A 23,067-nucleotide genomic window follows, 5' to 3' on the forward strand; every position below is an offset into this window, starting at 1 on the left:
CCAAGTGACTGATAACTGGATAAAGAAGATGTGGTATACATAGACAATGGAATACTACTCAGCCATAAAAAAAAAACACAAAATCGTCCCATTCGCAACATGGATGGACCTTGAGGTATTATGTTAAACAAAATAAGCCAGACAGAGAAAGACAAACACTGTATGATTTCACTCATATGTGGAAGATAAACTAACACACAGACAGAGAGAACAGTTTAGTGGTTTACCAGGGGGGAAGAGGGTTGAGAGGTGGGCACAAGGGGCAAAGGGGCGCATTTATATAACTGACAAATAATAATGTACTACTGAAATTTCACTATGTTATAAACTATCATGACCTCAATAAAAATAAATTTAAAAGAAAAAAACATCACTCAACTTCAACTCTCACTTACAGTCGAGGTGATGGCCACCACGAAAATCGAATCCTCCTTTCTCCTTCAATGCTGCTCCCCACAGAGCAGGAGGTGAGTGTCTGGGTCTGAAGGAGGTTCACAGAGGCTCATCACAGAACACTTCCTGGGCAATACTGCCCATCCTTTAAACTACTCACTGGAGGTTTTGGATGGTGACAGGCAGTTCTATTTTCTAAATCAGATCCTGCCTGACATGGACATCAAGCTAAGCACAAGGACGGCTAGGAAGTGTTTCTTAATGTCTCCTTTTCTTCAAGTAGCCCAACAGGCAAGCAAGAGGGGAATAAGAAGGCTCTAAGTGACCACCACAGCCCTGCCTGTGTGAAGCCTTCTAGTCAAGGCGGGGGCCTCTGAGGGTGGAGGGAGAGCTTTAGTAGACAGAGAGCCATCCCAATTCTGGGATGGGCCCCATCGGAGGCCTAGAGCCCCTGTGGTCAGCAGGCCCCCAGGGCTCTGCTCACCTCTGCCTGAGGCCACATCCTCCACTAGTTCTGGGAATCCAACCACAAGCCTTCTGGAAGGCCGGAAATGAAACCCTCAGGACGGAGGACAAGCTTTTCTTCTTTAAAAGCCACACTGAGTAGTACAAGGGATTAAGGTTTGCAGCTATTTTATTTACAAGTATACATTTAACACAATGAAATAAACACTGATATATCCAAGCCTAGTTAATAGTAGTGTAACAATATGTATCATTTTGATGATTACATTATTTTAAACAACAAACTACACTGAAAAATTAATGCCAATAAAATTCTTGGTCATAATATTATTAAGAAATACAATATATAAATTGAAAATATGATTGCTTAAAATTTGAAAATGGAAGTGAGCTCATTTGGACAGAGTCAGAGTTTAACATAATCTGAAGGGGTTGCGGGGGACGGTGGGAAAATGCTCTGACCCAAATGAAATCTTTCAGGTTAACAGAAGAAAAACGAAGCAGAGTTTATCTTAAAGGATAACGGGCAATTTGCTTCTTCAGTAGGATAGATTCCCAGTGTCCTCAGATTCTGCAGCAGAATTACATCACTGAGCAGGAAGACTTTCCTTGTGAAGCAGCCCCATCAATTTTTTCTGCCTCCAAAATTATCCTTCTAAAAACATCAACAGCAGTCTGAAAAACAAAGAGAAAACCAATTACAGTGTTAGCTTTAAAGCAGAACTCTGATAAATACTTTTAACCACTGGCAGGACTGAAGAAGGCCCGCCACCCACTGTCCCGTCCCCTGAAGACATCGCCCAAAAACTGCAGGGGCCTCGGACTTCCTCCCTGCCCCACCTCACCCCCATCACCATCTGACTGGAGACCACCAGAACTAACCTCACATCATGATTCTGATCCCTGTTTTCATCAGTCACCACAGGAAGCCAGGGAGTCCTCACCCAGGGCCCACCCACCACCTGCTATCCCCCAACTCCAGCCTTCTTACCCCTCCCATGCTGCCTTCCTTGTGGCCCCTCCTCAGGGCCACGGTCCCTCTCAAGCTCTGGCACAATGCGACCCAAAGCGAGGCAGGGGCTCTTCTTGCTTCTCATCGCCCCCTTCAGACTCTTTTTCCTCCCACTTCCTTAAAACTCTCACCTTTGACTCTGAGGCCATGAGACGATGTATGTCACCTTCAAGCCCTGCTTCTTACAGGCCACTCACAAACTCTGAGTCACTTCCCCTGCTTTCTTCTGGAGCAGCGTCACTGCCTCCACCACCACTCCCAGCTCCCGTGACCTCCTCTCCTCTCATGCCTGTCTTTTCCAACCTCAGCCTCTCAGCCCATAGGCAACCCTACTAGCCCTTCACAAGGAGGAGTCACTGTCATTTTGGGCGGGAAATTGTCTCTTAGGCCCAACATCAGTTCCTGTCCTTTAAATGCAGTCATTGTGGTAATCGAAAAATGCCCCTGTTCTCCAAAGCCTTGGAGGGCAGTGCCTAGACTTTGTCATTACCAATAACCACCCCTCCTCCCTCACCTCCACGTCAAGCACCCCACCAGACCAGACCCATCTTCCTTCTCACTTTCTCTGGATATTCCGATCTTGACAGCTCTCCACCCCACAGGGACCTGCTTCCTTGATCCGACTACATTTTCCCTGTCCCTCAGCCACGTCTCGTCCTCACTTTCCTCCCTGACCAGTGTAGACTGCACGGCCCACCATTGCAGTCCCTGTACTTCAACCCCCTTCTCTGCCGACTGTCCGCCTGCTACCACACAGCCAATGCAGCCCAGGGAAACCCACGCTGCACGGGGTCTCACTTTACCTCCAGGACCCTGAGTCCAAAGGGGACCCTCGGTGCCACCAGCAGCCCAACTACATTTCCCTGGTCCAGTTACTCTCCCAGATGAAGGTTTTATGCCTTCTCCTTTTGCCCCGAATTTCTAAAACCTCCCTCCCATTCTCACCCTCAGCTGAGAGCTGTGTGTTCCAGTTCACCGGGGAAGCAGAAGCACCACTCATAAGGGAACGCTACCTACTCTGCCCACCAAACCGACCGTGCCCTTGCATCTGGGCCCATCTACTCTGGCTCCTTCTCTCCTGCTGGCATGAATGAGGCACTTCTAAGTAAGCCAAAGCCAGTCCCAGGTCCTACCCCATCGTCTAACTAATCAAGGTCATCGGCTTCAGCAAGTCTCCCTCCTGTTTCTGCATTTTCAATCCCCCTCCTTTCCTGTGATTATACGAACACGCTACTTATTTCATCCTAACAATAATGGACAGAAAAATGTCTAGAAAGACACATGAAAAACTCTTACCAAGAAAATATAGTGTGCCTGGAATTTGGCTTTCTAGATAAATCTTAGAACTCTCCTTGATTATCTGTGTGATCTGACTCTGTCAAAGTATATCCTCTTGCACCAAGTTGCTGAAATACAGCTGAAGGCCTCCACAGCAAATAAACCAGCAAGGCAAACACAACTCACAGTTCAGTATCAGTCAACGGGCAGTATGTTCAATGACTTGATAATTTTTACCACCGAGCACTTTGTTATCAACAAAATTGACTGAACTTCACTTAGTTTAGTTTATTTTAAAATATTGGATTTTTGGTTAGTAATAAACATTACAGACTATACTTGAAAATTTATCAATAAAAAATTTGAGCAATTTACACAGATTGGTCTTGATCACATGACTATTGAGTATGTGTGTGCATGTGTGTGTCTCTACTACATACACAAATTCTCTCTCTCCTCCTACTAAATAGACAAATAGTAGTAACATTCTAGTATGTATGTGGATTAGAATCATTACACCTCTTACGTAAGGGCCCCCTAAAAGGGATTAGAATTACGTGCTTTCCTCCCCGACAGGTAGAAACGCCCTAGGCTCAGGATGCCCACTACCTCCAGCACACGCAAAGACAAAGTGGGCAGGAGTATGACAAGAGACGTGACAGAGAGCTGAGACGTATCTAGATGGCTTTAAGGTATTGATCAGGACTGCTGCTTTCCAAGGATATCGACATCACCACTGTATTTTCCTAATTTGGATACAACAATCTTTTCACCTTAAAGGATTCATTTCACATCTATTCAGGTATTTGTTGATCTAGCATTATCTAGAGCAGACCGAGACAACAATCAGTTGGCTCATTTGATCTTGGAGCTTGTTTGGCTTAAGACGTTTGAGGCTACCATACAAGAGCCTTGCCTTCTTTTATGTTTTTGGCTAATATCAGTTAAATTTGCTAAATTTATCAAAACCTAAAAGCATTACAGTAGTTGAAATTTTTTCATTTTAACTTTAAGCCTTCAGCACAATTCATCTTTTATCTGGGTATTCAAAAAGCAGTATGCTACCTGCTAAAGGAAACTAAAAGATTAAAGAATAAACCTATGTAGAAGCATATTAAAACCTTAAGTTATGGGAAGTATAACATAAACTAGCCAGAGAAAAGGCCTGCATGCCAAGTCCAAATAGGAATTTAATAACATACCTTAAGCAACTGTACAGGTCACTTTCAAAAAAGATAAATTAACCAGAGGCAATTTGCCTTACTAAGCAAGCTGTCTTAATTACAGTGGAGATGGGGTCCACAGCTATCTATGCCTTCAAGGGTGCTGGAAGGATAACAAAGGAACTGCCAGACATGCACAGCACAGTAACACACACACCTGCACAGGGGCTACTCGAACCCACACTCTAAGAATGAAACAACACTTCTGCTGAGGCTGACTTAATTATAATGTCAAATAGAATAACTGCTTTAGGATCCTCATATTTTCATCAAAGAGAAGCAGAGTGAAGTTAGCAAACACAACCAAAGATAGCTTGGGGCCATTCAACTGCATTTTTCCACCTCCAATTTTTATTATGCAAATTTTCAGGCATACAGAAAAATAAAAAGAATTGTACAATAATCACCTAGCCCCACCATTTGGATTCAACAAGTGTTAACATCTTTGCTGTATTAGCTGGCTTGCGCTCTCTGTCCATTCACCCAGCTATCCCATTTGAAAGTAAGTTGCACATTATGAAACTTGGCCCCTGAATACTTTGGTTTGCATTTCCTAAGAATAAGGATATTCTCGGGCCGGCTCTGTGGCTTGGCGGTTAAGTGCGTGCGCTCTGATGCTGGCGGCCCGGGTTCGGATCCTGGGCACGCCCCTAGGCACCACTTCTCCGTCCAACCCGAGGCCGAGTCCCACGTACAGCAACTAGAAGGATGTGAACCTATGACATGCAGCTATCTGCTGGGGCTTTGGGGGGAAAAAAATGAATAAATAAAATCTTTAAAAAAATAAAAAAAATAAAAAAAAAAAAAGAATAAGGATATTCTCTTCATAACCCCAATACCATGATTGCACCTAAGAAGATTAATACTATTTCCATAATTTATCCAGAACATAATCAAATCTCCCCAAATGATCAAAGCGTCTTTTATACTAGGGTTTTAGAACCAGATTCCAATCAAGGTTCACACATAGACTCTTAACCCAGACTAGTCTCTCTCCCCAAGAACACCTTAATCTCTATTACACTTGAGTCACGCACACGGCCCCCATTCCCATCCACCAGAAAGCATGGCATACAGGAGAGAGGACTAAATTTGGGTTAAATTTATTTTATTTTTTTTTTAAAGACGATTTTTTGATTAATTAATTAATTTCCCCCCCAAAGCCCCAGTAGATAGTTGTATGTTATAGCTGCACATCCTTCTAGTTGCTGTATGTGGGACCTGGCCTCAGCATGGCCAGAAAAGCGGTGCGTCGGTGCACGCCTGGGATCCGAACCGGGGCCGCCAGTATCGCAGCGTGCGCACTTAACCGCTAAGCCACGGGGCCAGCCCTTGGGTTAAATTTAAAACTTAGTCCTATTCCCTACACCATATAGAGTGATCTCAGAAAAGACATTTACCTCTTTGGACCTTAACTCCTCAACTCTAAAATGAGACAGCTCAACTAGATGATCTTAAGGATAGGTTAGATACCAAATCAGGGTTTGATGGCATTTAATTAAAACCACAAATCTCTCTGACCCTCTTAATTGTGATCTGAATTCTTACCACCTGCACTCAGGAACTGAATGGATTCAGATAAATCTCTTGTTATTTGGAACTTGGGAACCAATCACATAGATTTAATATCCCTCGTTATTTGAACACAGAGACAAAGGGATTTGATTATCAAGGGATAGCTGGGTTGACTGAGCACCCACTAGATACAAAAACACTGTCCTGGACATTATGGAGATCATGAAGGCCAATGATACTGTCTTGGATCTCAGAATGAAGGGGGATAAGAGAGAAGAAAGTACTGTTCATATTGGCTGGGTGAACAAGCAGCAGAGGTCACTGAGAAGGTGAAACTGGAGGAGACCCTTGAGGGCTAAGGTTCTCAGTAATGGGGAGAAGTGGTGGAGCCGGGAACGAAGAGCACTGTGTGCTAGCTCTCCTCACCCCGAAGAAGCTGTTCACCTCACCAAGCTGTCGCTCCCTCACAGAAATGAAAACCAACTAATCTTATTTGAGGATCAAACAAGATAACATGTTGAAAATACTTTAAAAACTATAAAACACCATATGAATTTAAGTAGTTAATTAAAGAAAGGATATTTTAAGCCAGAGAAGAACATGAGTAAAGGTGAGGCATTTTGAAAGTGCTCAATGTGTTTAAGAAGTGGGAGTAGCTTGCTGTGATTGAAAAGTACAGGATGTAGTGAGAGAATAAACTAGAAAAGTACAAGTCATCACTGCACTCAATATCATGCTGAAGGCTTTGAGCCTTGTTCTACAGACAATGGGCGACTCATTGACAGTCTGAGTAGAGGGTGACATCATCTGAGCTGTAGCTTTAGAAAGTTAATGGCAGCAGAGAGAAGCATACTGGTGAGAAAATGGAGGCTGGAGACAAGCTTGGATGCTATGGGTCTAAATTAAAGCCATGGAAGGAAAAAGAAAGACGAGCTATGGAAGCCTTCTGAAGTGGAACTGACATCCTTCCTAGGATATGCCTTTAAAGGAACATTTGCAGGGCTGAAATTGGTAATAAATGCCTGTAAAATGGTTCTTAATATTTTTATGTTAAAAACACAACACACGTATCTAACTCAGTTTCTCCTATGGAAAAAGGCGGGGGAGGTGCAGGTACAAAATTAGTGCCAAAGTAATTTAAGATCGTTCTTGTTTCTTTCCTATGTCTGGACTTATTTCTGTACCAGCCTTTAATATAAAACAAAAGTAATACATGTTCACAAAGGTAGTATTTCCTTTACTATTAACTTCTGTTGTTTATATTACAAATATTCTAGGTCCCATCATAAGAAGAACACTGACTGAATTAAAACATAAATAGGATCTTCCTAAAGCAATGCAAAGATTAATATTAGAAATGGTGGAAGGATAAACATTAAACCAGAGTGATAAAGATGTCGGTGAAATGCTGATTAGGAGGAACATATGCCTGTGACTGATGGAATGCTGTCCAAAATGAGTTTTAAAAAATATGTACCTGATTTTCTTTAGCAGAAGATTCCAAAAAAGCTGCATTCCAAGATTCTGCTAACGCTTTCCCTTCTTCATAACTGATCACCCTAAAGGAAAAAGAAAATTCTAATTAAAGTACTTTGCTCTGTATTATATAAAACATCTATAATTGATTTACGAAACAAGGCTCCACTTTTATCAATTTTTTCCTTATGAAGCAGAAGCACGCTCTGCTCAGTATTATCATCTAGTATGTAACAGAGAGGAGCATTTTAATTATGCCTGAGTTGGGGAACAGAACAGACATTGCCTTATGGGGTTACCCATGCTCCAGCAAGCTCTTAGAGTTCAGAGAACATGACTGTATTTTCCAGTACTCCAATATCTGTAACAATTGACTACTTTATAGCTAGGTTGTAAGCACCCAAGGACAGGGGCAATTCTGAAAGGGCCCACAGTTCAATTCTGTCGTGCACAGGCTGCAGTCATTCAGCCGACAAGTGCCTTCCTCTCTAGATGCCAGGATCCACAGGGAGCAGGTCCTTCCCCGCCTTGTTCACGGCTCTAACCCTAACCCCGGTCCTCAAAAAACTATTTGTTGAATAAATGAGTGTTACCGTTGTCTTTTTAGAGTCTGCTTTACGCAGAATGGTAGAAGAATCTAAAGAGAATTTTCTGTAACGTTTGCTCACTCTTTTCTAGAGGACACATTTGTCAAGGGAGATGAGGTGTATACTACAGTTTTATTTCTGCTATGCACAATCACTGTCACATTTCTGAACACAGAAACACAGATATGCTACAGCTGAAAATATTCTTGCCATAAGAACAATAATTAAACACGGAACTTCAGTGACTAAATCATCTTAGACTTGATTTTATAAATAAATAATTATTTAGAAGCTACATACCTTTCCATATGTAGGTCTTTCTTATTCCCAACCAACATAATAGGTATTCTATTAATACGAGGAAAAAAAAAGCCAAAGTAAACTAGTCAGTGCTAGATTTTACTGTTCAGGAGATACTACTATAACGAGTGTATCTAACAAGAGAGACAAAGTATTACTACTTACTGCACTTTCCCCACCATATCCAACAATTTGCCATGGATAACTTTAATCACTTCAAAACTATAAAACAAAAGTATGGAATCAGATATCCACTTTAGTGTTGATGTTTTAAAATATTTGTTATACAATGTTGATAGTGGGAAAAATATAAACTGTCACAGACTCACCATTTTAATATAAAATAAATTGAACACAAGGAATTCCTTTATTTTTTCCTACCAATCTTTTTCACATGTGCATGTATTTGACACTCAGTAATCCTTACTGAGAATATTCAGAATACTGAGAAAATGAAATAGGTAAGATATTTAAATAGGAAAGTCTAACAGTGGGCTGACAAACCATATAAACACAAATTTCAATCTGTGCATAAACATCTGTAGAACACTGAGGGCCCTAGCAGTCAGCCCGTGTTCCACATAAATATGGTGGAAACACATAAAAAGTAACTCAATTTATGTTTTTCCCATTTCAATTAGTAGAAAAGCTCAGATCATGTTCAATCATCATCTGTCTAGGCAGCTTGAAGTAAGAAATACAGAGTTTTATTTCAACAGTGTAAGAGAACATCTGTTGGGGTACTTTTTTCCCCTTAACAACCTGTTTGCTCCACAAGACAATCACTAAAAAACATTTAGCCTAATAATCAAGTCTAACTGTTAACTACTGCCAATTCCAGCATAATCCTTTAAAAGGATTAATGCTATCTATGTGTAGCAAATAAACTCAAGCAAGCAGCAAGAGTCAGTCTTACCTTTTGATTGATGTAACAGAATACACAAGAATATAACCATTAATATCTATGGAGTATGTCTGAGGAAAGATGGAATATTCATCCTGTGGAAGAAAAAATAATTACATTTGAGTAAATTCTTCATATAGCATAATAAGCAATCCTTACCCAAAGTTTTTCACATATTCCCTGGTCAAAGAAGTCAAAGTAAACAAAAAATGGATTACAATATTATTCTAGAAACATAGCCTACACACTCAAGATTTATTTAAGACTAGTTTAGGGATGATAATGTGCTTTTAAGTCAATATTAAAAAATGACTCTGGCTATTTTAAGACTTTTGGGGGAAGGCTAATGATTTCTGTAATTCCTGGGAGAAGAGGAGAGAAGGAATGAAAAGATGATTAGTTCTGTGATCTCGTATTAAGGGAAAAGTACCACTACATTTCTTTTATGGGTGGAAAGTCCAGAATCTCTTAAGACTTCACAGGAAATTCACAACTGCTACTGGTTTATTCCATAAATCTGCATTTTCATATTTGAAATGTTATATTATCACTTGACCTATTTTCTACACGTGAGTCACAACGGCCTGAGTACCAATCTACCGGTCATTAGTGGGTTGCCACCTGCACTTGAGAAAGAGGAAGAGGAGGGAAGAGGATCAAAACACTAGACTCAGTGTACCCAGACTTTTGAGGATCAAAAGAGTTATTTATTCAGCAACTTTAGGAATTAAAAAAGCAAAGGTACACATTATGCAATAGCGTATTAGTACTCAGTTTTATAAAGCTTTATGAAACTCTGCTTTAGATACAGAATTATTCAAGCATATAAAAGGTTCTGATGATGCAGTTTTCACAAGCACACGTCACTGTCTGAAACAAACATTTCATTCTCAGTTGAAATGTAATTGTCAATATACTACATCTCCCAAGCACTACCACAGAAAAATCAAGGCAAGCCACCATTATATCAAGTAACTGTCTCTGTTAACTTCGTAATTCCACAGTATAGTAACAACTAATGTTCATGATGACCCTGAATTACTGCCCTAGGGCAAAATGTCTTTAAAAAAAAGAGAAAAATTAAGTTTTACTATCAACTCTTTGATATCATAAATAGTAGTCACTAAGCAGAAAACAGCGTTTCTACATCACAGAGCTTACTACATATGTAAAATAACTCTGTTTTCATTATTAGTACAACTTTCATTAAGTTGAATTCATTTTAGTGTTGCTTTTTGAAAACAAATTTTTAGCGGAATGATAGATTTTTTTCACCCAGATTAAAAACAAAATTCCAAATGATTTTAGTCACCAGCTCAGGTACGGTAGATCCAAAATTCAAATTATCCTTTCTCTGAAAGGAAGATGTGGAAATAAAGAAAAGAATAATCATATTCTAGAAGCATGGTACAAAAAACTAGTTAGAAAGTATAATGGAGGAAAAAGACCCCCAGATGTAACAGCAACCAAAAAGGACAAAATTCCTACGAATAAACTTAAGAAAATAAAAGTGTATGATGCATCTGAAAAAAATCTTAAAATACTCCCAGAGATAAAAGACTTCAATACATGGAAGAGTGTGCCACGGTCTTCAGCAAGAATAAGCAGAATCATAAGGCTATACATTGATTAATCCTAAATTAATATATAAATGTAACATGATCCTGCTAAGAAGTATACTTTCTGAGGAAGAACAGCAATTTCAGAGGCAAGTGGGTGGAACCCATAAAGCTACAGTAATTAAAACAGTGCAGTACCAGCTCATGAATGGAGCAGACCGGAAAATCTACAACGACCTAAATAGATATGGGAATTAGGTATATGATATACTGGCATTTCAAATCAGTAAGGATAAAAAGTAACCCTCAACAATACGTATAGGGAACAAATGTAGAGCCATCTGGGGAGAGACGGCTAAGTTGGCTCTCTAACTTACACCTTAGCAAAAATGTATTCCAGAGGAATCAAAGATTTAAAGATGAAAATTGAAACTATGTGCATAGTAGATGGGAGACTTTTTAAAAAATAATATCAGTTAAAAAGAGATTAATAAATTCAACTATATGAAAATGAAAAAGTTCTTCATGGCTGAAAACCTTTGAAAAACCACAAACAAAAGACAAACTGAAAACAAACAATACCTTGCAGCTCAGATCATATACAAAATGCTAATTTTCTTCACATATTAAAGGGTCTCTCAAATCAATAAGCAAAGGCCAACAACCCAATGGAAAAAGGGCCAAGTACATGAATAGACAGGATAATTCACAGAAAAAGAAATATGAATGTCCTCAAACACAGGAAAATATGACCCAACTCCTTCATAAGAAGAAATATACTTATTAAAATGACACTGAGATACTATTTTTCACCTAGCAGACTGGCAAATATCAAGAAATTCAGACGGATGGCAACTAGACTTCTGGTGGTAGACACGATGCAGTCTATACAAAAGTTGAAATATAATGATGTACACCCGAAATTTATATAATGCCATAAACCAGCGTGACTTCAAAAAAGAAAAAGTGTTTTTAAACACAAAAAAACTGGTAACACATTGTGTTGGTGAGTGTGTAGGGAAATGGGCACTCTCATTCACTGCTGGTGAGGATGTGAACTGTGACCCAATGCTCCAGCAATCCCACATCCAGGGAATCTTCTTACATAACAGATTGTCTGTCTAAAATAACACAAGATAGTGATTGCAGTACTGTTGGTGGTAGCAAGACTGGAAACAACCTAACTGTTGATCAATGGTTAAATTATGATATAACCGAACAAGGGGATTAGTATGCAGGAGAAAAAAGAGGCTGTAGGTACTGATATGGAAGAAATCTGCAAGATGGAGATACAGAGATATGTTACTGTTTTTTTTTAAAGATTTTTATTTATTTATTTTTTCCCCCCAAAGCCCCAGTAGATAGTTGTATGTCATAGCTGCACATCCTTCTAGTTGCTTGCGATATGTTACTTTTTGTGTAAGAAAGAAAAAAATAACTTAAAACCATATTTGCATGTTCATGTATAAGATATCCTGGAAGTACATACTAGACACTGATAACATGGGTTGCTGTTGGGGGGTGGAGCTAGGGTAGCTAGAGTGAGGAAGATTTAAGGTTCGCTATTTACCTTTTTGTGCATTTATTACTGTTTTCTAAAAATAAACTTAATACTTGACTTTTTTTAAGGGTAATTTGACATTATAAAATTGACCATCCCTGAGTCACATGTCACTGAGTCTACCTGTATTAGGCCCAAACATAACATTTCATGCAAACTAAAAATAATCAACTTGTATTTAACTACGTTCATCATCATCTCTAGCTGGGCAGTTAAACCAGCTATAATATAAGCTATTATAATAGTAAACGGTACTTGCTATCATATATTGCTATACAGCAATTTATTATGTGCAATTTTACTCTCCAAATGTGTAAGCTAGTGAACAAATTTACTATAGATTGCTTTTAAAGAATTTGCCCTTTAATCATCTTTCCCTACTACCAGCAGTCTTAACCCCAGACCAAGCCCATATGAATCCAATTTAAAAACAGCTCTTGGTGCAGTAATTATAAGTGCCATCTCATCCAGTTTCTACAGAATGGGGGTAGGACCACAGAAAAAGGAAATACCTGTATCACACCATCATGGGTGGTAAATACTAGCATAACTTTTTATTTTATGGTCTCCCAACTGTGAATACAGCCTTTAAGAATTATTAGCTGCAATGAAAACAAATCATTCAAAATAGCTAAATTTGGATATATTTTGTGCAAAAATTTTCTAAATATTCTTATTTTGCAATAACAGAACCCAAAGGAGCAAGACAAGCAGAGCTGGTTACTTTGCTCTTACCATCCCTCACACGGTACCCTCACTCGCTGAGATCTCTGATCCTTTTGGGGTCATTCTTTGTATTACTCTATCATTAAAACAACTGAAGACATGTGATGCCCAAGTGTACATTTATGCCTTAGAGCAAAAGAGAATCTCAGAGGAACACATCTTCTATTTTGATAAAGAGAGTCAATATAAAGAAATTTTCTCTCCAGAGAAATGTTTACAAGGAGAGCTCTCCTCCAAGTACACCAGGACACCTGCACTACACTCACTCACGTCGTTAACGTCAATTGAGTTGCCCGGATAGGCACTGCTCTAGCCTCAGCAGCATCCAAGAGCTCCAAATAAGGATCAAATCCTCTTTAAGCTCATAAACCTACTCTAAACCAAATAACAATCCTGTGAAGGCAGGTACCACAATTGTCACCAGTTGACAGACGAAGATCTGAGGCATAGAATGGTTCATCAACTTTCTCAAGGTCACTGGGTTAGTAAAAGCCAGGATTCAAACCCAGGCAGCATGACTGCAGAGTCTACACTCCAATCAACTATGACATCTTGGTTCTCCTTCTGGTCTACTTTAAATGTATTTCTATAGTAACATTACATGGAAGCGATTTATCAATTTACATTCTCACTCACACTTTCCATGAGCTTAATGAAAATTCAAAACAGAGATATAAAGGCAAACTGAAATCTTGATAATGTCACAGTCCCACCATAAATGGTGTGTGGTCCTATTTCTTTGCCAAGGATGTTCTTCGGTTTATCCCTGTCGCCTCAGCATAATTATCACCCATGCTCCCTTCACTCTTAAAGTGTCTTACTCTAGGTAATAAAATTACACAGTCACCTTAACTATAAAAGAAGGATACAAACCCTAAGAATCCAACACAAGGTCCTACCCCAGAGGTAGGTAGAAATTCCACACTAATTTCTCAGAAAAGCTAGGTCCTCTAAGTCATCACTCCCTTATGGAGACTTCTATTGCTTTTCTTGTTCCAATAAGCTCCAAACTCCCATTCCGCAATGGACAGGTACCCTGTAGAATGAAAGCCTAGGATGGCTCTGCTCTAAGAAAACCATCATGAGGTGTGATGACGAAAGCCTATTACATTCTACCCAACACCAGGTGGAGCATATAGGGTGAATGAGAGTTACATGTTATCTCTGACATACACACTTGATTTATTTTATTTGAAACTTCCAGAACTGAAACTCCAGGGTTTCTCCAGTGCTAAAACAACTCAATACAGCTATTTCCTTGCTTCACTAACGGGTTACACTTTCCTTCTACGTTCACTTCAAAACATAAAGCAGAGGGAGCTCATTCCAAACCCACAAGACAGGCCACATCATTCCAGGTCCATCCTAATCTCCCCAGGTTCCAGAAAAAAAGCCTCCATCTAACGGGGCAGACCAGACTATACTACACTCACCCTCCTGTGAGTCTGATCCTTTGTCCAGCATGAGAGGCAAGGTGAGGAGTTAGAAACTGACATTCCAGCTTCTTTACAGTCCCCACCCTCCAGTAAACTGTAATAAATGCAGCCTAACAGAATGGTTTCTAGTAAAAGCTGAACTGGCTGCCATGGTGATGGGGAAGTTAAGCTGTCAAAGGGTTTTTTTTAATTCCCTTCAAGTTCTCTCAATTTCTTTCATCCTTTGATTCCAGTCAATTCCCCTGGCGACCCATTCCCCACATCACTGCTACATTAACCTGTGAATATCTTTTTTGGGGGTTACTTAACCTCTGGCAATTACCGACTGTCTAGCAAATCAAACTGACACTCCTTACTCTAGTAATCATATAACCATCTATAAATCAGGTCATTTCTGCCCTAAATCTTTCTCATGCCTTTTCCCTGGAAAAGATTTACTTTTGCTCTTAATGTAGGAGAATACATAATTACAAAGGGAGGAAAAGCATTAATATGATTCTCTGATACAGAATTAAGTTTAGAAAATAGGAAACCACTATCCCTGTAATAAATATAAACCTTCACAATATTATGAATATATTTAAAACAAATCTAAAGTAAAAAAACAAGTTAATTATTTGAAAAACTGCCATAAAAGTCTTAGAAAGGACAAAGTAGATAGCCTGTTAATATTCCATCACACATAAATCACGAGGGGTTTTCTTGGCATTGCTGTTCTGTGAAAGCATCAACGCCAGGGATAGGAATGTCAGACACGCTGCATGAGATTCTGAGATATTGGAGATACTTACTTGCCCAGCTGTGTCTACAAGTTGAAGATGATATTCTTGTCCGTTTACTGTGATTAATTTTGTGAAAGCTATAGGGAAAAAGGGAATTAAACATCAGTTAGCTAAAAAAAATTAACTTTAGATCACTTAAAGCTTGAATGATGACAACCAATTAAGCAGAGTCCCTAATAATCTCATAAAAAGGTCCCACAAAACAAAAAAGAACAAATCTCTGGCGTTTACAGATTCTTCCCTACTTCCATTATTTAACTAAAAAACACTGGCTAGCTGACTAAAATCAAGGTTGGGTAAACCTTGAATCTTTTTCAAAGAAATTGAAATTAGGCAACAATTCATATCCTGTAAAAGTAATTTGAATGCTCTACCTGTGGACAGTCCTTCCTCTTGTGAAAAGTGAAATATAATACATAAAGTCTGAGGTCTAGAATGAACCAAAAAGCACAAAACTTTTCATTAATTTATAGGAATTTCGGTGTCAGAGCACAAAAAGCTAATATTAATTGAAATGCTAAGAAGTTTCAGTATGCAAAAAAAATTAACAATTTTATTGATGGATAAAACAGCAAAGGAACAGACGTTCTGTGTGAAGCTATCATTCCCACTTAGCTTAAGGATCCAAGAAATTTGTCACAACTATTTTCCTTACCAAAATGGAAAAAAAAAAAAAAAAAAAAAATCAGACAACTTCTGGAAAAGCGAATTCAGAATTCTAAGGAGACAGACTTCAAATAAATACAGACACAAAAGAGGAAAGAACTATTAATAGTAACAGAATATTAAAAAGTAACCATCTGGAACCCTGACAACTACACAAAACAGATTTCTTCTGCATACCCAGTCCCAGCCATTTTGACTCACGATGAATTCTCAAATCTCCTGGCTGGCCATTCAAACTGATTATGGCCCGGCAGCAGAATCTATCCCTTGCACAGTTGAGAGAAGACCCACTTTTGCCCACTTTGTCCCACAGCCAAAAGAGAAAGCAAAAACAGAGGAAATTACGAGGGAATTATAAGTGACAAGGAGGATGGAGAGGGGATCTTATCTGACTGATGAGTGCCACAGGGAGACAAAGAACAGCTGAAAGAGAAGCAGTAATCAAAGAGAATCACACCAGCACCACACTTTCCCAGTGCCAGCAGGGGTGCTAGAGTCAGGTGACTAATTGGTGAGTACCAATTAGACCAGACTACTCAAGCCCACTGCCACACTTCATATCATTCTTGTGCCCTTTCTGGAAATTATCACTTTAAGGAAATAGTTAAACCAGATGAAAACTCAAGACAGGGAGTACTCAATATAATCTGTTTCATCAATTCTAAGAAAAAATTCTATCATATTTTTTTTCCACACTGTAACCTCTCTGAACTTGGGATGCATCTTGCACCGACTGTACTTTTTGATCACTGTCAGCCAGGGGGCAGTCGTGACGCTCCTGTGTGAAAACCTGCCACTGACACCTTAGTCAGGTAACATCAAAAAGTGCGTTTTATACTTGATGAAAATTATGTAAGAAACGCTCATGAGCAATAAAGCCAGTGAACTTCAATTAGAACTAAGTAATTGTGGTTATGAAGTATAATGTAATTACTATGAAAAGATTACTGAGATAAAATGTCCATCATTCATTCAAGAACTATTTCTTGAGTGGCTAGTATCACCACCTAGCGCTGTTCTAGGTGCTCCAGATACTGCAGTCTCTCACCTCAGTGAGCTTACAGCCCAGCAAAGGAAGACACAGACAGACGCACACACACACTGTCAGGTATCTTCTCTAGGAGAAGATCCAGGCAGAGGGTAAACAGCAAGTGAAAAAGCTCAGCGAGGAAAAGCAAGAGAGTCATCGCAGCTGAGGCTGAGAGAGAATGGTGGTGGGTAATTAGGTTGGGGAGGAGGCAGGTCTTATAGGACATGGTAAGGAGTTCAGATTTTTATTCTGAATGTGATGGGAAACCAAGGGTTTTGAGCAGGGGAGTAACCTGATTTGATTCATATTTTAAAAAGATCACTAGCTATGCTGTGAAAAATAGAAATGGACGAACCAAAAAGGTAGAACACTAAAAGGATTTTCTGATTGACTGGAAGTAGGGTGTGAAGAATGGAGAGCTGGATGACTCCAACGTCTTTGACTTGAACAACTAGATGCATGAGCTGCCATTTACCACTATAGGAAAGGCTAGGGGAGGAGCACTGGGGATGGAGAGGAAGGGAATTGAGAGCTGGGTTTAGATGTGTGCAGTCCGGGAGCCTATTAAATATCCAAGGGGAAACAAGGGCAGCTGAATAAAAAAGCCCAGAGTTCAGGGAGAGGCAGGGGTTGGGGGTACTACGAGACAAGCAAATTCCTGAAGAGACAGAAGACCACTAGAGAGCAAGTGTAGAGAAAGCCTGGGCCTGAGCTTGAAGCCCAGGGGCACCCCACACTGCCAGGTCAGAAAACTGAAGAAGATTCAGCCAAGGAGACTGGGGAAATACTGGCCAGTGAGGTTAGAGTAAAAAGGCAGGAGATGTAATTGTACATAAGATATAAAAGAAATAAAATATCAATAAACGTTTTCATATATCCCTGCACATAAAAAGGATGTAAATCCTCCTACACACAGCAGTAAAATGAAACTGAAGACCTTCCATTTGTCATGGGAAAACTGTCTCTTCTTGTTACTATTGGAAAAAGAGAAGTGTAATAAGAGCCATGCCTGTCAGTTCCAGAGTCCAGGAACAAATTCTTCTACGCCCTGTACTCTCAACCTCGTGTAGAAATGGAAAGCTGGCTTTCTCCTGTCACTTTCCTTGAACCCTCTCTCCTTCCTTTTTCAATCACTGGAGAAATTAATCCAATTTCCAACCTAAAATCCTGAAATTACTCTAAGCAGACTAATAGTTACTTAACTAGTACAACCTACTAACAAGCAAAGTAACAGAGACTTCCTAATCCATATCCTACTGAGAAGTCTACCCACTAGGCAACGCTTGATAATGCTGCAAAACTCCTAATCAGAATTTCCCAATTTTCTGACAGGAGCTTTATTAATTCATCAACAGTACTACCTTGAGATGGCAGAAATTGTAAATTGCTGCTATTCTTCCTTTAAATTATAAACTACCACTAGTTAAATTTCATCAATTTAGTTTGTATTGAGTAGTTAGATTAACACTACAGTAACTAAGAAAGTACATTTGCACAAGCAGTACTTTTGCTCTAAAAATTTCCCCAAACTAGAAAATATGTGGTTTTATTCTTGTATGACCCTATTTTAAAAGAAGATGACATAGTCCCAGAATTTTTGCTTTTGCAGTGATACTTCATAGAGATTTGTCACCACTGAATGTTCACTACATAGAAATGACCTATTCTATATTATAAAGTTAAGTGTAAAATAACTACTGGGTTATGTTCTGATTTACAGAGTACTGCGTTTTTTAAAACCATCAAACCATCCATCATTCACGCTCCTAACAACAAGTTTATGATAACGGTTCCATTTCTCTTCAATTCTGTTATCACTGAACAATGTTTTTCCACTAAATAGTGGGGAAAGGGTAGAGTAAGGGTTTCGGCCCTGTGTTAGACTGTCAGACCATAGTAGATAGAATCTGATGTCTGAATACTCCTCATGAAAGGATTCATGTAATCTGATATTCATTTCTGCTCTTGCTTATAGACTTTAATACTTTGAATTTATTTATTTCTGATGAGGAAGACTGGCCCTGAGCAAACACCTGTTGCCAATCTTCCTCTTTTTGCTTGAGGAAGAGTGGCCCTGAAGCTAACATCTGTGCCCATCTCCCTCCATTTTGTATGTAGGACGCCACCACAGCATGGCTTGATGAGCGGTGTGTAGGTCTGCGCGTGGGATCCAAACCTGCAAACCTGGGCTGCTGAAGTGGAGTGCGCCGAACTTCACTACGCCACTGGGCCAAGCCCTATACTTTGAATTTATTTTTGAGATGAGAAAAATCTTTATTATTGAACACTATTAGATAGGAAAATACTAAAAACACAATTAAAGATGATACTGACAGCCTCTGAAGTAGGGTCATATCATTTGGTTTCTGAGATGATTGTATCAAGAAAGTTGGACTTTTACCTGATCCCTTATTTATATATAAAGAAAATGTACTTTTTTTTTAAGAAAATGCATTTATATAGAACACCATGACTTTCCTTCCAACTCATCTTTATTTTATTTTATTTTGGTGAGGAAAATTAGCCCTGAGCTAACATCTGTTGCCAATCTTCCTCTTTTTGCTGAGGAAGATCAGTCCTGAGTTAATTAACATCCATGCCCATTTTCCTGTGGGACACCTTCCACAGCATGGCTTGCTAAGTGGTGTGTAGGTCCGTACCTGGGATCCGAACCTGTGAAACCCAGGCTGCCGAAGCAGAGCGCCCGAACTTAACCACTATGCCACTGGGCTGGGACCCCAACTCAATTTTAAATGGTACAAAGATATCCACTTATAAAAACCACTTTTATGAGCAGAGCTTACCATGAAAACTATCTATCGTTAATAAAATTCCCAATCAAGTCTTTTCTCTTTAAGGACATAAAATTCTAAGTTGCTATGTATAGCAAATATTAAGACCAAGATCATGGTTTTCTCATGTTCTTATTCCATTGGAGAGATAACCAAATGTGTTCACCTAGCATTCAAATTAATCTGCTCCTCACATGGGCATACTATTCCGTAAGTGATAGCTATACAAATCAACACAGGATGTAGTCAGGACTCCTCCTTCCAGATACCAGCAGAGGTTACTTTCAAACACGGGTTTTCCCAGAGTTAGTTTAGCAAGCAACAGGTTTCCTTCCCTGCCACCAGCATACTGGGACACAAAGGACTGCTGACTATTTTAAGCCAGAGGTAGGCAAACTCTTCTTGTAAAGGGCCAGATAGTAAATATTTTAGGCTTTGTGGGCCTTATAGTCTCTGTCAGAACTATTTGACAACTCTCCTACTGCAGAGAAAAAGCTGCCATAGACAATATGTAAGTGAATGAGCATGGCTATGTTCCAATTAAACTTTATTTATGGGTGCTGAAATCTGAATTTCATATAACTTTCAGATGTCACAAACATTACTTTTCTTTTGACTTTTTTCAAATATTAATTAAAAACCATCCTGGGGCTGGCCTGGTGGCGTAGCGATTAAGTTCTTGAACTCCGCTTCGGCGGCCTGGGGTTTGCAGGTTTGGATCCCGGACCCGGACCTATGCACCGTGTCCTATGCACCGCTTAGCAAGCCACGCTGTGGCAGAGTCCCATGTAAAGTAGAGGAAGATGGGCACAGATGTTAGCCCAGGGCCAATCTTCCTCAGCAAAAAAGAGGAGGACTAGCAACAGATGTTAGCTCAGGGCTAATCTTCCTCAAAATAAACAAACAAACAAAAACCACCTTTAGCTTGTGGGCCATAAAAAAAGGCACTGGGTCTTTTTGTCTGCAGGCCGGAGTTTGTCAAACCCCCTGCTGTAAGTCTCTCTTGCAAACTTTGGGCAGGTGAACTCTACTAATCTAGTTGTTAAAGTTTATGAACCTGGCTGTTAAGTCAGCTTCATGTCTAATATACCAATCAGGTTTTAATGAATCCCATGTTTAAATCTGTATGTTCCTGGTGACAAATCCTAGGTAGTAAGTACTGGTGTCAAGAATCTGAGACTGGTTCCAGGGCTACCTAGGGTTCTAAGATAGTCTGAAACAAGACCAAATTCCAACAAACCAGCTTCCCTGGATGGAAGGGTTTCAGATTCTCCTCTGTGATCCCTAGAATCAAGACTTGTCTTATGATTCTGGAATCCTTCAGGCCGATTCTAAACCATGGATTCAAACTGGACAAGGTGTAAAGGCCGTGGCTGTTTCTGGTCTTCTGTGCTTCTTTCTGCGCATAGCCTGAAATGCCACAGGCTTTGGAGCCAACTTTGTTTTAATGCTGCACCTGCTTTCTCCAATCCCAGAATAGCTCATTTCCCCAAAGCCTTCAAGTCTTTAGGACTGGAAGGGATGGGGGCGGGTAGTGCTTCTACAAGAGTAAGGTACAAAGGATCTGGAGTGTTCTCACCCTTTTTCTTTTCAAGCTTGGAATCCCTAAAAAGGGCTACAGTTGAGAGGAAGAAAAAAAAAAAAAAAGACTGTACTCTCTATTCTGCTTTCCTAAAGCAGAGTCTGGAATGTGAGGTTCCAATGTAGGACTTATTTCTACGGAACTGAATAACAATTTCTAGATGGCGGGATCTGGACAGTGAATAAAAAATGATTCAGTATAAAGTGGGTAAAGCTTTTGGAAGCTTTTCTTGGACCCCAGTTGCAGATCTATAGGTTCACCGAATAGCCCCTTGTAATCAAAGCTCCAGGAACACACAATGGCTATTTGTATGCAGAATGCAGGCTTCCCAGTTTATAAATCCTTGAAAACAATACTTACTGTTTTCTATGGTTGGATCGTAGGAGTCAACAAATTGGCCTTCAACAAACTGAATCGTCAATGAGGATTTCCCTATAAAAGAGAGCAACAGCTCAGTATGTATTGGCATATTAAAGTAAAAAATTTTAATTCTACTATTTTACAAAAAACACTCAGATGAAGAAACTGAAGGTACTGGGGCTCAGAAAACATTCCTTTAATTAGCACTTGGGCAATTTCAAAAAAGGAAATAAATTTCATTAATTTGCTTTATATGACAGGAGTTTAAGCAATTAAGCTAGTACGAATTAAACACTTTCGTGACATTAACAAATATTACTGACGGACAAGCACATCACACATTCCATTAAAGGTAAACAAACTCTTAATAAGCTAAGCTGATGTCCTCTGGTGTCCTTGAAATCTGGCTAATAATGTTAATATGGAAATTAATCTGGCTAATAATGTTAATATGGAAATTAATAAAACATGATTTAGTTTCTTTGGGCTCTTTCAGGCACAGCTGTTAGCTGTTAGAAGTGTCACCAGGTACAGCTTTTAAAGAGGATAACGTGAAAATATGTAACAAAAACCTTTATTTAAAAAACTCCTTGAAGGCAGAAATCTTATCTCAATCATTCAGTATCAAAGGCCTCTCATTGTCTGGTGCACAGAAGACAATTAAGAAATGTTTCAGACTTCCCAAAATCACCACTAATAACTGGGCCTGTACGTTAACAAATCAAGAACTAGAGCCCTAAGTTCTCACCCCTCTTTGTTACCTAAAATTTCTATTAGAGGACTTTAGAACAGGGTGCCCTGTGAAGACACAGTGCAAGAACACAGTCCAGATTATTTTATCACCAGGAAATGGGAAGTGGTCCCTCCCTAATTTCTCCCCAAACCCTTCCTTCTCTCGTGCATCCTCAGAGCATTATTAAACACACGTTCTTATTATAAGCTTGTCGCATCTGGCTGAGCTTCTACCTCAGAGGACCTGCAGGGAGAGCCAAGGAGAGAGGTTTGGGAACGCAAGCCTTCTACTCCCAGGGTTTGAGTTGTGCTTGCCTTCCTCCAAACCACAGAGAGGCGCAGTTCACAGGCGGCACGATGTCTTCACACCAGAGGCAGGCTCCGTATACTCAGAAATTAATAAACTGGCTTACAAGTGGGTGCTGCTGGGAGACAACTAGAAAACCCCCAGGTTAGCAGGCCTATATACTCAACACATAGTTCAGTGTCTTTAGAATTATTAAAAACTGAAATCATTCTCTACAAAGCAGCCTATGAGAGCTTTTAAAAATTAAATGTTTCTTCCCTGTTTACAATCCTCATTGCAACTAGAATAAATTCCTAACTCCTAACCATGGCCCCCAATCCCAGGCCCTCCCTGCTCAGGCCCCACTTCCCTAACCTCATCTGCTGCCACACCCCTGGCTCC

General features: G+C 39.6%; 1 protein-coding gene across 1 annotated transcript in view; it reads right to left on the reverse strand.

The window, feature by feature from the left end:
* Nucleotides 1-1,009: 1,009 nt before the first annotated feature.
* The window catches only part of RHEB (Ras homolog, mTORC1 binding), a 47,643-nt gene continuing 25,585 nt past the window's right edge, over nt 1,010-23,067 (reverse strand). Inside the window, exons 2-8 of the mRNA XM_087433324.1 lie at nt 21,648-21,719; nt 15,227-15,294; nt 9,166-9,248; nt 8,415-8,471; nt 8,250-8,297; nt 7,364-7,445; nt 1,010-1,533 (exon numbers count right to left, since the gene is read on the reverse strand). Coding sequence (XP_087289450.1) covers nt 1,441-1,533; nt 7,364-7,445; nt 8,250-8,297; nt 8,415-8,471; nt 9,166-9,248; nt 15,227-15,294; nt 21,648-21,719 — 503 coding nt within the window. The 3' untranslated portion in view covers nt 1,010-1,440. The remainder of the gene's footprint in view (nt 1,534-7,363; nt 7,446-8,249; nt 8,298-8,414; nt 8,472-9,165; nt 9,249-15,226; nt 15,295-21,647; nt 21,720-23,067) is intronic.

The sequence above is a fragment of the Ceratotherium simum genome, chromosome 1 (assembly GCF_057802395.1).
Source record: "Ceratotherium simum simum isolate JZ-2026a chromosome 1, ASM5780239v1, whole genome shotgun sequence".
Taxonomy (NCBI): Eukaryota; Metazoa; Chordata; class Mammalia; order Perissodactyla; family Rhinocerotidae; genus Ceratotherium; species Ceratotherium simum.